At 50.0% G+C, this 15999-nt stretch overlaps 1 protein-coding gene across 2 annotated transcripts in view; it reads right to left on the reverse strand.

Annotated features, from left to right (window-relative positions):
- PITPNM1 (phosphatidylinositol transfer protein membrane associated 1) overlaps positions 1–15999 on the reverse strand; it is a 318418-nt gene that overhangs the window by 74070 nt on the left and 228349 nt on the right. For both annotated transcript variants that reach the window (XM_078659290.1, XM_078659289.1), the window contains exons 9-13: positions 15189–15250; positions 11905–12140; positions 11176–11365; positions 10615–10722; positions 7855–8048 (exon numbers count right to left, since the gene is read on the reverse strand). In XM_078659290.1, coding sequence (XP_078515416.1) covers positions 7855–8048; positions 10615–10722; positions 11176–11365; positions 11905–12140; positions 15189–15250 — 790 coding nt within the window. The remainder of the gene's footprint in view (positions 1–7854; positions 8049–10614; positions 10723–11175; positions 11366–11904; positions 12141–15188; positions 15251–15999) is intronic.

The raw sequence follows: 15999 nt of genomic DNA on the forward strand, positions 1-15999 counted from the left end.
GGGAATGCAATACATCTTCTTGCACCCACCAGTTTTGGAGATTGTCCTCACAGCCATTCACCTGATTTCATCCAGGAGTAATCCGCCCTGCACCAGAATCCAGTATCGGTCTCTCAAAACTGAGCAACTCAGAAGCAACCCATGCCAGAATATTAACATGTACACACCAGTTGCAAATTCAACTGTCCAATCATCACTCATCACTGCAGGCACCTGCGAGGAGGCGTCTTCACCAGCCTTGCTGTCCCTTAAACATTACCCCAAAAATCTCCCTTCTGGCAAGATTTAAGTCACCTAAAGAGAGTAAGCAAACAACATATAATGCATTTCAAAATGGGGAAAAGGATATTGAAGAATGCTACAATTATTTTATGTTTTCAATACACTCCGTATGTCTGTATCTGTAACTGCTCATGGAAATTGTGGGAGATCCATCCGGTGTATGGTGTGGTACCTCGACCTGCTCCTGGTAGGAAGCAAACAGGAATGGGTCTCCATCAGCTTGTATTCTCTCTGGTTCTCCAATTTGGGTGCTTCCTGGGACTATCACTTATCCGAGTGAGAGTGCGTGACAGTCTGGGGGTTGCAGCCAGCTCCTCAATCCATTCATCTCTCTCCACAAGTGTCTCTCTAGGATTGGTGGTCTGCATGGGAGATGTAATTTATACTTCGCCTTCTGCCAATGATTTGCCAATGATTTTCTTCAGGCTAATACTTTTGGTCTACCATTGGGTCAAAAGGGGATAGGGTACTCTCTCACAATGGGGACCCTTACCTCCCTGGGGCAAGCCAGGAGTGGAAACATTGACAGGATAATGTCTTTGCTCTCCTTGCACCGGGACCATCACTCCTGGGATGACCAATCATCAGCGGTGTCTTGCTTCTCCATCTCTCTTCTGGAGGACTCCACTCCCCTCATTCACATGTCATTTACCAGGAAGCCCTTAACTTCAACTCAAGACCTGAAGGCACCCAGTTACTGGCATGTTTGTGATCCATCTCAGTACCAGGTGCGACTGGTTTGCATCCTGGATTGGCCACAGATTTGGTTTCCTGGGTGGTGGCTTGAAGATCGGTTGGACACAAAGTTTCCTCTATGCCTTCCCCAAAACTCCTGTAGCCATGCAAGATCAGAGACTTCTCAGGAGACACATTCTTGCTGGTGACCCCTGGTTCTCATCGCCCAACACAGGAAGAATCTTCTGGATCACTCTTCTGCCCTCGGCCTGGTTGCCCCCTCGCTCCCCGCCTGCTGCCTGCCACTTACCTGCTGCCTGCCTGCCTGCTGCCGATCCATCCCGGCGCCCCAGCCGCCGCAGGGCCGCCCGCCTTGATCGCCGATCCAGCCCGGCGCCCCAGCCGCCGCAGGGCCGGCCGCCTGGATTTCGCGCCGGTTTTTGACGCGACCCCGCCCCCCCGCCTACCGATAGGCCCACACGCTCCCCGCCTCCCGCCTGACCCGCCCTCCCGGATCCCTTCTTAAGGGGACTCCGACCCCAGACTTGCAGCGACCACTGTGCCCTCGGCCTGGTTGCCCCCTCGCTCCCCGCCTGCTGCCTGCCACTTACCTGCTGCCTGCCTGCCTGCTGCCGATCCATCCCGGCGCCCCAGCCGCCGCAGGGCCGCCCGCCTTGATCGCCGATCCAGCCCGGCGCCCCAGCCGCCGCAGGGCCGGCCGCCTGGATTTCGCGCCGGTTTTTGACGCGACCCCACCCCCCGCCTACCGATAGGCCCACGCGCTCCCCGCCTCCCGCCTGACCCGCCCTCCCGGATCCCTTCTTAAGGGGACTCCGACCCCAGACTTGCAGCGACCACTGTGCCCTCGGCCTGGTTGCCCCCTCGCTCCCCGCCTGCGGCCTGCCACTTAACCTGCTGCCTGCCTGCCTGCTGCCGATCCATCCCGGCGCCCCAGCCGCCGCAGGGCCGCCCGCCTTGATCGCCGATCCAGCCCGGCGCCCCAGCCGCCGCAGGGCCGGCCGCCTGGATTTCGCGCCGGTTTTTGACGCGACCCCGCCCCCCGCCTACCGATAGGCCCACGCGCTCCCCGCCTCCCGCCTGACCCGCCCTCCCGGATCCCTTCTTATGACGCCCCCTCAGCGACCGCGCAGCGGACGCGCGCAGCGGGAGCACCGATTGAGCGCCGAAGGTGCGCCAAAGGTAAGCCCGTCTGCGCCCGTCCGCGCCTGGCCCGCGCCCAGTGCCAGGACCCCTGGCCCCCGCAGATCCCAGCCCACCCGCCGGACGTACGACGCCGCCACCCTCATCGCACTCAACGACGGACGAGCCCAGGGATGCTACCGTGCCACCCCGAGGCGCTCCCACGGACCCTTCTGCTGCACCGCCTGCAAGTTCACCTGCATCCGGACCTGCCTCGCACCAGCACCCGCCAAGACGAACACCAGCACCAACCACCTCAAGTGCATCCTGCTCAACACCCGCTCAGTCCACAGACACGCCATCGAACTCTGGAACCTCATCGACACCACAGCTCCTGACGTTGCCTTCCTCACGGAGACCTGGATGAACGCCTCTTCAGCGCCCGACATCGCCATCGCCATCCCGGACGGCTACAAGATCATCCGGAGGGACCGCACCGCCAACCAGATGGGAGGAGGCATCGCCATCATCCACAGGGACACCATCCGCATCACGACCCACACCGACGACATCCTGACTACCGCCGAACACCTACACTTCCAGATCCACACCGACCCGAAGACCACCCTCAGAGGCACCCTGATCTACCGACCCCCGGGACCACGCACACAATTCAGCGAGGACATCGCCGACTTCGTCAGCCCGCATGCCCTCCCCTCCACTGACTACATCCTCCTGGGGGACCTCAACTTCCACCTGGAGAACAACAACGACCGCAACACCACCACCCTGCTCGACAACCTCGCCAACCTCGGACTCAAGCAGCTGGTGACCACCCCCACCCACCTCGCCGGACACACACTCGACGCCGTCTTCTCATCCTGCAAAGACATCGCCTTCAGCCACGCCACAGGACTCCACTGGACGGACCACAGCTGCGTCCACTTCACCTTCAGAAGAACGACGATCCACCACCACCAGCAACAGGTCGCCCGCAGAAACTGGAGCAAGATCACAGTCGACCAGCTCGCCGCTTCCCTGAGTCAGCACCCTCCCGCCAGCTCAGCGAACCCCAGCCAGGCCGCCGACAACCTCACGAAGTGGATCAGCAACTGCGCGGACGAACTCGCCCCACTGAAGACCCCGCCCAGCAGACCCGGCAGCAAGAAGGCCCCATGGTTCACCGACGAACTCAAGAGCTCCAAGAAGAACTGCCGAGCCCTCGAGAAAGCCTGGAGAAGGGAGCCAACACCGGACAACATGACCACCCTCAAGCTTGCCACCCGGAAGCACCACCAGCTGATCCGCGACACCAAGAAAACTGCATTCAAGGACCGACTGGACAACAACGCACACAACTGCAAGGAACTCTTCAACATCGTGAAAGAGCTCTCCAACCCCAACGCCGGAAACAACGACATCACCCCATCGCAAGAACTCTGCAACTCCCTCGCCTCCTACTTCCACAACAAGATCGCGGACATACACAACAGCTTCAGCACACAACCGACGAACGCCACGTCCGACTCAACCGAACCACCGCCCCCCACCACCACCCTCCGCGCCTGGACTACTATCAGCACCGAAGACACCGTCCGCACGATGAACTCCATCCACTCCGGATCTCCGACCGACCCTTGCCCTCACCACGTCTTCAACAAAGCTGTCATCGCACCCCACCTGCGGGACATCATCAACACCTCATTCGACACCGCCACCTTCCCTGAGAGCTGGAAGCACGCCGAACTCAGCGCTCTACTCAAGAAACCAACAGCGGACCCCACCGAACTGAAGAATTACCGCCCCATCTCGCTCCTCCCGTTTCCAGCCAAAGTCATCGAGAAGACCGTCAACAAGCAACTGGCCGCCTTCCTCGAGACGAACGGATCCCTCGACCCCTCACAGTCTGGCTTCCGAGCCAACCACAGCACAGAGACCGCCCTCATCGCTGCCACCGATGACATCCGAACCCTGATGGATAACGGAGAAACAGCGGCCCTCATCCTCCTAGACCTCTCCGCGGCCTTCGACACCGTCTGCCACCGCACCCTAGTGCAGCGCCTCTACAACGTCGGAATCCAGGAGAAGGCACTGTAATGGATCATCTCCTTCCTCGACGGAAGAACCCAGAGAGTCCGCCTACCTCCGTACAAATCAAAGGCCACCGAAGTCATCTGCGGCGTACCCCAAGGATCCTCGCTGAGCCCAACCCTCTTCAACGTCTACATGAGCCCCCTCGCGGCCATCGCACGCCAACACAACCTGAACATCATCTCCTACGCCGACGATACCCAGCTGATCCTCTCCCTTACCAACGACCCCGCCGCCGCCAGAGCCAACCTTCACGAAGGAATGAAAGAAGTAGCTGAGTGGATGTCGACCAGCCGCCTGAAGCTGAACTCGGACAAGACGGAAGTCCTCATCCTGGGATCCTCGCCCTCCGCCTGGGACGACTCCTGGTGGCCCCCCGCCCTGGGAACTGCACCCAAACCAACAGACCACGCACGCAACCTGGGCTTCATCCTGGACTCCTCCCTCTCCATGACCAAGCAAGTCAACGCAGTCTCCTCGTCGTGCTTCAACATCCTGCGCATGCTACGGAAAATCTTCCGGTGGATCCCCACCGAGACCAGGAAGACTGTCACCCAGGCCCTCGTCACCAGCCGACTGGACTACGGCAACGCCCTCTACGCCGGAACCACCGCCAAGCTCCAGAAGAGACTCCAACGGATCCAGAACGCCTCGGCCAGACTCATCCTCGACATCCCACGACACAGCCACATCTCCGGACACCTAAGAGACCTGCACTGGCTCCCGGTCAACAAGAGAATCACCTTCCGTCTCCTCACCCACGCACACAAAGCCCTACACGATCAAGGCCCGAGCTACCTCAACAACCGCATCAACTTCTACGCTCCCAAACGACACCTCCGATCAGCCAGCCACGCCCTCGCCGCCGTCCCCCGCATCCGAAGAACGACAACAGGAGGAAGGTCCTTCTCCTACCTGGCTGCCAAGACCTGGAACTCCCTCCCGACCGACCTGCGCCTGACCCAAGACCACCTCGCCTTCAGGAAGAAGCTCAAGACCTGGCTGTTCGGGCAGTAGCAGCACCCCCTCCCCCCTAGCGCCTTGAGACCCTCCGGGTAAGTAGAGCGCTCTATAAATGTCTATGATTGATTGTATCCTGAAGAGTTCGTCTTTGGCTACATTAGCCTTTCTTCAGAGAACCTGACGTTTTGAACAAAAAAATATTCAACAAAAGCACAATTCTGGGGGAAGTGGCCACGACTGTGGCTTTCACCTATGCGCATGAACATCAAAATGCGCACCTGCTTGTTGGACGATATAATATGAATGTCATGAAAAGTGGCCACTCAAAAGTCAAGGTAGACCCCTGGAAAATCTACTGGCAGCAGTCTGGCTCTTACGGAAACAAGCTAGAAAAATCCATCGGCACAGCCAATGACACTTTTAAATCAGCACTGTCCAGATAAACCTATTCCCTTCAGTAGCCACCCTGCAGTATTACAGGTTTCTCAACCTGTTTCAAGTCCGGTTGAGGCGCACACACCATTTAAGCCCCTGTGCAGCTAGGACTTAATGCTTCTCTCTTGCAAGACCCCATTTCAAGCATATCGGTCAGCTGCAGTAGTTCCTATGTGCTTCGGAACCATAATCTGTATTTGATTGGTCTTGAGATCTCATTATGCTTTTATTCACAAGCAACCAAGTTCTGCTTGAACAAGATTTTTTTCAGAACCTCTATGCCTGTCGACACGATACATGCTTACAGTGAATGAACCAGGGCTGTGCCTTCTACTGAACAGGTATTGATGACCAAGGCAATATTGGTGGCAGTGTGTTGTCCAAGGCCACATCTGCTGGAAGGATCACGTTGGCATCACTTTTCTTCTAGACACCATGGGGAACAGACCTCCCCATCTCCCATCTGAGAACTATCCAACAAGGCTAAGATGGATTTGGCGAAAAACTCCAGGAATGTACCATTTAGAGTAATATGTAAGGCAGCAGCATAGCAACCACACACACACGCCCTTCTAGCGAAAAGCTCAACTTTGCCAAGAGTTTACGCAAACTCGAGTCATGCAGGGTTAAACTACCAATGCAGCATTATTTTCCTCGCCATTTTCTAAGGTGTTGAGGTTGAGAAGGAGACCCAGCCAGGGTAGGGCAATAAGAAAAAGTTACCGGTTTGATTTTTACATTGATTCCAGTTTATCATCTCTGTCTCATTATCACATACCTCCCTCTGATCCTTCAACATTAAAATAGGATTAGATCATAGTTTTTTATTATTGCAACTTATGCGGGTGCACACCAGACCCGGGAAGGAACCATGACTATGCAAGATATGCAAATGACCATGTTAGGGGGCAAGCAAAACTCTATTCAATAGCCAAAGTAGCTCTCTGACATTCCTCCATCCTGACAGACACCGGAGGGAGCCGGGAGGAGACAATGGCACAGGTACCTTTAAAGAGTGTTTTTGTGGGGCTGCAACCCTTTCAATGGAATCTCACACCTCTTCTAACAGTCTTGGAGAGTTGTAAAACGTGTTGCCTATATATAACAGATGCTTTCTTTTCATCAGTTTACTCTCACACCTTTAAATCCTTACGTTTTAGATCATGGTCCAAAATTGGGACTAGCCTCATCTATAAACCATATTTGACCTGTTAATATCACTATTGAAAACGAAGAAATTAGGAAACACTGAAGAATGCATCTAACTTTAAATGGAAAATGTCAATACTCAAAGGTTAAAGGTACCTAATGCTAACACATCATGACAAACTTCCTTAGCTTACACCTTCTCTATAAAAAACTACTTTCCTTGCTTACCATTACCATTCTGATCTTAGAATCTGAGGGTTCCTGGAGCAGAACTGCTAAACATAAGAGCTATGAGCACAGAGTCCATCAACCACTTCATTCGACTGTGCCCTGCACTGTTCGACCTGCACAAAAAACCCTGCACCTAATCTTGAACAGGGAACGCTGCAAGAAATAAATGCAGCTGTAGCACCAGGCTTCTCCTGGAAAACCCGCGGAACATAAGATACACAAGACAGATTTTGGACCAGTTGGGCCTCTTCAGTTGGGTCAATGATTCCAGTAGCACAGCAAGCCCGGGGCCCATGTCTGAGCACACCTTTGACCACCTAGGGCCTTACATGAAACACACAAACAGTGATGGAAAGAATGCTTGCAAATAGTCTAACCACTGGCAACTGATACCAACCGCCAGGACATCAGGAATAGACTATTTTACATCACCTTCATTTGCTTCTGAGTACCAGGGGGTTTGAACATTTTCCATAGAGTATCTGGAGCAATAAACTTTTTTATTTTTACATGTAGCATTAAATATTCCATTTGTTTATATTTAGAATGCATGTTGTAAAGTCTATTTAGTTTGTGCTGTACTGCGCATCTACTTTTTGAACTTCTATCCTTACTACAGACGTCTTGCAGACTCTGATCAATGGTCGCAAACAACATATTTACTGATGGAGTCGCTATGACATAAGAGCTGTGGAAATTTGTGTTTTCGGACTGTGCAACTAATGATGAAAAGTAAGCCACTTCCGGTTTTTGTGTTTCAAATGAATTAAAACTGGACACTAAGAAGCAGGCTCGTACAAAATACTACGCATTCAGCATGTTCATCACAGTACCTTCCCCATGTTTCACTCCACACCTTGTTTCTCCACATGGTGCAGTTCACCTTACCTACTGGAGAAGGTTGGTGGCTGCCTGGAGTCAGACTCTGGAGTTGAAGTGTCGCTACGCTTGCGTGGCAACTGAATCCCGGCTCCATCAGCTACGCCGGCTGGCGGTTCTGGGCTGCTCCGCCCCGGCGGGTCAGCGGTTTCAGCTAGCGGGTCCTTGCCTAGGTACACCCCTGGAGACAGCAGCTCCATGTTCTACAACATAGCACCAGAAAAAGAAAAGAAATTGGCAAGTGAGACTTCTTGACCTCTTTTCATACTTGCTGGGAAAAGTTTAATGAAAGCAGATGCTCATGTGCCAGGGACATAGAGGCACATGGTTTATTTAGGTGGTAAATTAGCATGAACATTTGCTTCACATGACTCTTTACAGAGACTTTGCAAGGGACAAGCAAGGGATGATGCCTTATCTTGGTGAATCAGTCTGCTGGTAAATATACTCTGGAGGGTTGACCCATTTTTCTTTGATCTCGTCAGATTGAGAGATCAGTTGCAGGGTTCTTAGTATATCTCTAGAGAATGTGGGATCCGCACCCAGGTAAATTAATGTGATCCTGGCCTCTCTTGGATATTTTGTGGGATTCTCTCCCAAAAGTACTACCTGTGTCATGCTTCATCATCAGCTCCTCAACCACTGTGCCTAGTGTGAGTGGGAGGCCTTAACACAATTTGTAAGCAGAGCTCTTAAACTAAGGACAAGGGAATATGAGCGAGTTAAAATTCCCTGCCAGATCCAAACTTTCTTTACTGTAAAGGTCCTTAGGCCAGGTTAAAAACAGTAGGATATCTTCATTGGTATGATGGCCCAGGGAATAAATGGATGCCATCATGGGATGGGCCGGGTGGAATCATCATGGGGTGGAGGGAGTTTACTAAAGGGGTTAGGAGATTCACAAATGTAGAATGTCTTGTTTCCTTTTGTTTTTATTTGGGAGCTTTAATACGAAGACGCCTGGCATGGTTGACACATTGTGGAACTGCTATGTGCGTAGAAGGCTCATGGTTTGGAGTGATCAATGCATTCCTAGTGGGTCATACTGATCTTTAAGTTCATAATTATCGCCAGCCAACATTTAATTAACTTTTTCACTCAGCCTTGAATTTATGAAGGACCTTTTACAAACATTTGCTCTCCTCTTCCTTATATTTTGTTCTGCTGCCTTTCCTCGCCACCAAGTCAGGGGCCACTCACCGGGCATGTCTCCAAGAAAAGCTTGAGCAGAAGTCAATAATCTAATTGCCTGGCGCGAAGGAGAAGGTCAGCCCTTTCAGGGCAATTTTAATTCTTATTTCCTGGTGCAGAATTCTGGACCTTGTTCTTCCTTACTACGTCTGATACTCAAGCCTCAGATGTTCATGCACTAAAGGTTGAATATTGGAGGAAAACCTGATTGACTGGACAGGGCTGTGCAACTGAAGGCACCATTCTACAGTCTATGCTAGGGATGCAAGCCATGATGCTTTCCTTGGACACAGGACAGGCTGAATTTCAGTATAGGCTTGCTTCCTTGAGGTATTTTAGGTCATTTGATAAAAGATACAGAGTTGATCTCCACAAAGTACTTGTAGAATGTCTAAGGGAAACACACACAGTGCACTTTCTAACAGTTCATCATTTATTTGACAGCTAGCATCAGAGTTCAAAAGAAGACCCAATAGTTATTTAAACAGACTACATAAAAATACGTCCCTTTGTGCGCCTTGACACTAAATCTCTTAAAGGCCCATGTCTTGACGTCAAGTGTAATGCTGCCCTTTTCTTCTGTATCAAGCGCCTTGATGAAAGACATTGATAGAAGGCCCTCTGATATCTATGTTTGCTATACATCAAAGCAAAATGCAATAAGAGATCCTTGTTCCTTTTATTGGATTTTTTTCAGGAGTGTGCAAGGCTTGAGGGGCAGGCATCAGCTTCAGTCTTTCATGAGTGGTGGGGGCCACCTGCAGAAGGCTCATACGAGGATTCAGAATATTACTGAAGGCAAATGGTTGCCCAAACATTCACTTTCTTCTGGAATCTATTCTTGCATATAGGTAAATGTACAAAGTGGCTTTCAGAAAGGCACTGGATCTAGTCTACCCTTATCGCCTCTCTTGCTATGGCAGTGGCCCTTCACAAACAGAAACTGCACAGAGCAGAAACATACTCTGCCACTCAGCACCAAAAGATGTGCCTGCAGGAAGTGGAGGTCAGCATGGGGCTACAAAGGACAATTCAGTTTTTCTTCTTGTAAAAATGCTAATTTTCGAAAAATTTAAAAGAAGTTAAGAGGCTGCTGTATTATTTTTAGGTTTAATTAGTTTCCTTTAGTCACAAAAGATAGAATGGGCCTTCAGATAGGGAGGTAGAAACTTTACTTTGTAAAGTGTTTTGGGATCCTATTTATAGGTGAAGTTGTTGAAGGTCCATTATGTATTCTCTAGTCTAAACCGATGTATATTTCAATTGTACTCTGTGCTTATTCATAGGTTTGTCTGTAAAACTTTAGTAAATAAATCAGTGAAGGCTTGTAGCAGTCTCCAGCACTTGTGTATTTCAGAGCGAACCACTTGGAATCTTGAGGCAAGGGTCCTAATTCTCAAGAAATCTTATTATCCTGGAGTATCTCTACCCTGCCGGTTGTCCCAGATGCTAAACTGTCACTGAACTTTCTCAAATATATTGAGTAGGGAGAGCTGGCTACACAGGGAATCCACCATACTTGGGATAAAGGATTTACAGTGTGATGAGAACATTTTCACTACGGACAAGAGGACTTACCACGCTCCCCCGGCGGCTGCTCCCTCGGCTGCTGGACATTACGGAACCGCTGTGACACAAGATGTCGAAAGCCAAAATCCCTCCCACACAGTCTCCAATAAGAACCACCTGCAAGAGAGCCAGATGAGAGAATTAGACAGAACAGAAAATATTTGCATACTCCAACACAATATCTCGACTCAACCTACTACACTTACTCCAATTAGCGCCTTTATATCAGCCTCAGTCGTACACCGACCCCCATAGTCGACCCTTATTCATCATTCCACATGGCTAATGCCTCTGCAAACTTCTCACACATGATATCATCAGAGCAAGGATCTTTAATTCATCATATACTGAATAGCAGTTCCACCATCCATAGAGCCAACACTCAAACAAACTATGTAGCTTATGCAACTCACTGCATTAAGTACTCCGACACCTTGACTCAGTCTTAACCAGCTACCTTCTAACATCATCACTCCATCTCTATCCATTTTAGTCCAAGAGAATGCGTTACCCTCTGACGGCTCGACAAACACTGCCCAAACACTGCCCCCTACTGGAGGGGAGTCTCACCTGCCCACAGAAGCCAGTGCCTTCCCTAGATTTCAGGAAGTCATGGTAGGCCTGGTTGACGCGTGCGATGGTGGCGGACACAGCGTTCTGGTAGTGTATAGAGGACGTGGCCAGGAGTGGTAGCGCAGCCAATGGGATGTGATCCTGACTACTGGACAAGTTATCAGTGTCATAACTGTATGGACTCAGACTGCAAAAGAACAGGGGTGGAGAACAAAAAGTAAAGTGAGGATCAGTGGAGGAAGGGACTGTGGAGAAAGAGCAAGAAAAGCGAGTGAACGAGAACATGACGGGGTTGGGAGGGAGCAAAGGCATAATGCAGAGAAATGGAGATGCAAACAAGAGGGAAAGTAAGATAAATGGAAGATAGCAAAGGAAGTGGGAGAAATGAAAATAGATAAAGAGGAAGAGAGAGCAAAGGAAGGGGCAAGAGGAGTGGTGATGAGAACTAAAACAGCAAGTAAACATAGGCAGAAGAAGAAGGAATGAAACTAGGACGAGTGAACCAGTGCAAAGAACAAGATACACAGCCCAGAGTAAGAAGAAAGCCTTAGAAAGAGAGGTTTATAGAAAAGAAAAGGTGCAAAAGACATTGATGAGAAAGGCAGAGAGCTATGATGGTAACAGGCATGGAAAGAGGAAGAAATGCTATCAACATTGCAGTTCCCCTCCCGTCAACATCAGCTCCCCACCCGCAATGATTCCATGGCAAGCCAAAATGGTGTGTACTTGGAGATGAGGGCGTAGGCCTCGGCACAGATGGGTGGGCAGGGTACCAGGCGCAGGGCGATGTGCCCGAGGGCTTCGGGGAAGTGCATCCTCATGACCCCATCAAAAGCAGCGGAAAGGGTGTGGACATCTGCCTGCTTGGATGCTTGGTCACCACTGCCAAGGTCTAATATGTTCCCGCTGTGCAGAATGAGGAAGAGAGCATGGATCTCACTGAGGCTTCGAGGTGAGCCATCCTGCAAAGAGAGAAGACATGAAATAGGGAGAAAACATCAGCAAGAGACGTAAAAAGGCATAGGAACAACCATCGCCAAGAAGAAGGCGACTGAGAGGAGTAAGGATCAGGAACAAACATCAGCAAAATAAGTAAAAAGGCATGGAAACAATCATCAACAAGGGGAAGGCGAATGAGATGAGTGAGGAGCAAGGACAAACAGCAAGGGACATAAAAAGGCATGGGAACAATCATCGACAAGAGGAAGGCGAATGAGATGAGTGAGGACCAAGGACAAACATCAGCAAGGGACATAAAAAGGCATGGGAACAATCATCGACAAGAGGCAGGCGAATGAGAGGAGTGAGGAGCCGGTACGAGCAACAGCAAGCAGATATATTGGAGGAAGTAGATCAGCAGTCATTAACAAGAGAAAGCCTTTCCTTCAAGTGCTTTGCTTAAGGTGGAGTGTCACTTAGGAGGGTTGGGGAGCCAAGATACTTGCGCAGGTGAACTGTCGGACCAGAAGCATGGTTCGACAAAACCCAAGTGCTACACAGACTCGGAGAACTCCTACACTCGCCTGTGTACCCCGGCAGCTCTTTCAACACCTAGGCAAGAGGTTACCTTTTCCAGTGCTTGTTGGCTTTCTAGTCTGAAAGTGTTGCAATGCTCACAGCTGCCAAAGTGAAACTCCTTTGAGCAACACTGGAAGAAGGTCAGTTCCACATAAACATGGCTGCTGCAATTACCAAACAGAGCATAAAGAGAACCAAAGCACCACCCTGTAAAGGTGGGCTAGGCGCAGGTTAGGATGATGGGAGACACTGGACACAGATAAGACCCATGGGGACTATTTTTAGTATCTCTGGTCAACCAATGCGGCAATCTCTTGCAGCCGACTTCCTATCTCCAGGATGCAGGTTTGTGGGTGAAATTACAGGCTGAGGGCATTGTTGTATTTGAGGCCTCCGCTGCATCATTTATACTGCAATATCCCAGGGCACTAAACAATCTGCCAACAAGGTCTCTGGCTCAGTTTGCATCCAAGGGACATGTCTCACAATTTCCATCGCCACCTCTTCGACCTACGAACACGTGGACCCACTTTTTTTTGATCCACGACTACTTCAAAAACTACTTATGGCACAAGATGAAACATCATTCGGCCCACAGCACTCTGGGCTAATGTCATTTCAACCTCTTTATGTAGATCATGTTAAAAGGTTCATTACTTCATCACTGACCTCAACATGATTGTGAACCCTAAAAACTAACCCTATTTCTCACACTTTTTGTAATCTCAAAGTTAAAGCCAACCATGATGACTCTCACTTCACCCCGAGCCCTCACTCTTACACCTAACAATATTAATAAATGCAAAAAGAACAATTGATGGACAGAATGCAGAACAATGTTATACATTCACCCCGGTACATCTTTTTTTGCCCGTATGCAAATCAGTCTTGACCCTGCGCCCAATGGGAACAGTCCAGCCCGAACTGCCAGGCCAGGTCCTCCCTGGAATGGAACGAATGGAAACACGTCTGGCACACTGGCACCTGCACCACAAAAAGTTGAGCTATCTTTATTGTGTAACAAACTTCCCATGTTAATGCTTCGGGTCTGTATAGGAGATGTGCCCTTAAGGAGCCTTCTGTTTATTTATTATTTATTATTTACACTTGTATAGCGCATAAATCACCCGAAGGTCTCAGAGCGTTTGTAGAAAACCCCTAGCAACCTGTAAAACACAAATACACAATGAGGTGCCTTTTCTTGAAGCACCCCAGTCCCACACGAGGGGACTCCCTGCCGCGGAGCTTCACCCTCTCAGTGAATCCACTTGGGCAGGTAGAATACGGCAATGTCCCTCTGGCAGAAGGGAGTGGTCGTGATTCGGCTTCACTAACATGAAAAGATTGTGGACAAGGTCCGCTATGAAATCAAACTGAAAAACCTTCCCGGACATTAACAGAATCCATCTGCCAGGATTTGAACCTGTGGCTATGAGGTCGAACACAGGACCCCACAGTGGGCGCATTAGTCCACTGAGCCACCAGACCCGGCAACTTTCTCCCACCCTTATATCTGTATCCAAACCAGCCCGGCCAGGTGCTGCCAGCTGCGGCTCATGGTAGGGCAGAAGTCCACAGGGGTGTCTAAAATTAGCCTGACTGTCACCCACTGTCAGTCCTCCAAGGTGCCCCCCCCAGCCTTGCCAGCTGTGGGTGATCAGCGAGCTGATGAAAGAACGTTTCAGCTTTACTGGCACTGCCCGCTGCAGCGGGGCACATCAAAGACAGGCATGCCAGGGGCAAGGAAAGCAGCCCCGGAAAGGAGGCTCTGCCCAGCAACTTCAACACAAGCCACACAAACAACATGCGTATGTAAAGTATGGTGTAGGCATGGAAGTCAAATGGAACTTTGCCTGATCAAAGTTTTGAATACAATCATTTTTTTGCATTTTGATGTATTGTTTTTTCTTACAAATTCTTCAAACAAGCATTTATCACCCTGATCACGCTGCTCTCAGCTTTATTTTTCAAAATGGATTAGTTGAAGGAAAGCCTTGTAGATCCCACCGGCTGCTGCCGCTCTTGGGAGCTACGTGCCCTGTGAATGGCTACAGAAGTACTCCCAAGGGGAGGGCACAACACCTAATACCCAATCAGAAAGAGGAATACTCTGGTGGGCTAAGCCAAAATGTGAATGGAACTTTGATCAACCAATGGCTGAAAGGAGACTTAGGAAAAGAGAGAAGTGAGAAGAAATAAAGGAAAGAGCATACTATGTCAAATAAATTCAGTAAATGAGAAATGTGAGAGAGAAAGATTTCGAGAAAAAGTTAAGTAATGAGAAACGTGTCAGGGGCAGCAAGAGTTTTGAGACAAAGAAATGAAGAGATGTGGAAGTAGAAGTGCACAACAGAAGTGAGAGAGCTATGGTTATAAATAAGAGGGAACATATCAGCGAGAAGGTGAAATGCTAGGCTGAAGCATAACAAATGGTGATGAACACAGAAATAGGAAGGACAAAGGCAGCCAGGAAACCATATTAAGAGCATCACCTCCAGGTAGCCGGAAGTCGGTAAACCATCACTAGTGAAGCTTTGTGGACCACCAGAGGAATCTGGAGAAAAAGAAATGGTTCACTTCAGATGCAGCACTTGTCAACTCCCTTCCCTTTTGTACCCTTATCCTTCATCTATTTCTTCAATTTTTTCAAAATATGTTTGAAACTTTCTCAAATACTTTCTGATGCCACCACCTCTCGCTCTCACACAAACAACAATCTGAAGGAAACGTGTTGTTCTACAGATTGTAGCGCGCACTGTCACCCCGGGTTTCCTGCCACTGAGCCGGTGTGACTCTAGCCCCACCCAGGGCCTAGTGGGACTACTCGAAGAGGCAGGTCTTCGGTTTCTTGTAGAATTCAAGAAGCGAGGAGGATGCTCGGATGTGTAGCGGCGGGTTGTTCCGAGCTTCAGGAGCGAGGTAGGAGAAGGCTCGACCGCCAGATCTAGTTTTCTGTATGTGTGGTGTGTGTGCAAGTAGAACAAGAGGCAGTGTCTGGATGGTTTGGGAGAGCTGATGCGATTGTTGAGGTATGTTTGGGTTGTGTGATGTTGAGGTATGCATGGCATGTGTAATGTTGAGATTTACTTGCCATGTGTGATGTTGAGGTAGGCTTGGTATGTGTGACATTGAGGTAGGCTTGGCATGTGTGACGTTGAGGTATGCTGGGCATGTGTGATGTTGAGGTATGCTGGGCATGTGTGATGTTGAGGTATGCTGGGCATGTGTGATGTTGAGGTATGCTGGGCATGTGTGATGTTGAGGTATGCTGGGCATGTGTGATGTTGAGGTATGCTGGGCATG

Source organism: Lissotriton helveticus, chromosome 1_1 (genome assembly GCF_964261635.1).
Source record: "Lissotriton helveticus chromosome 1_1, aLisHel1.1, whole genome shotgun sequence".
NCBI lineage: Eukaryota > Metazoa > Chordata > Amphibia > Caudata > Salamandridae > Lissotriton > Lissotriton helveticus.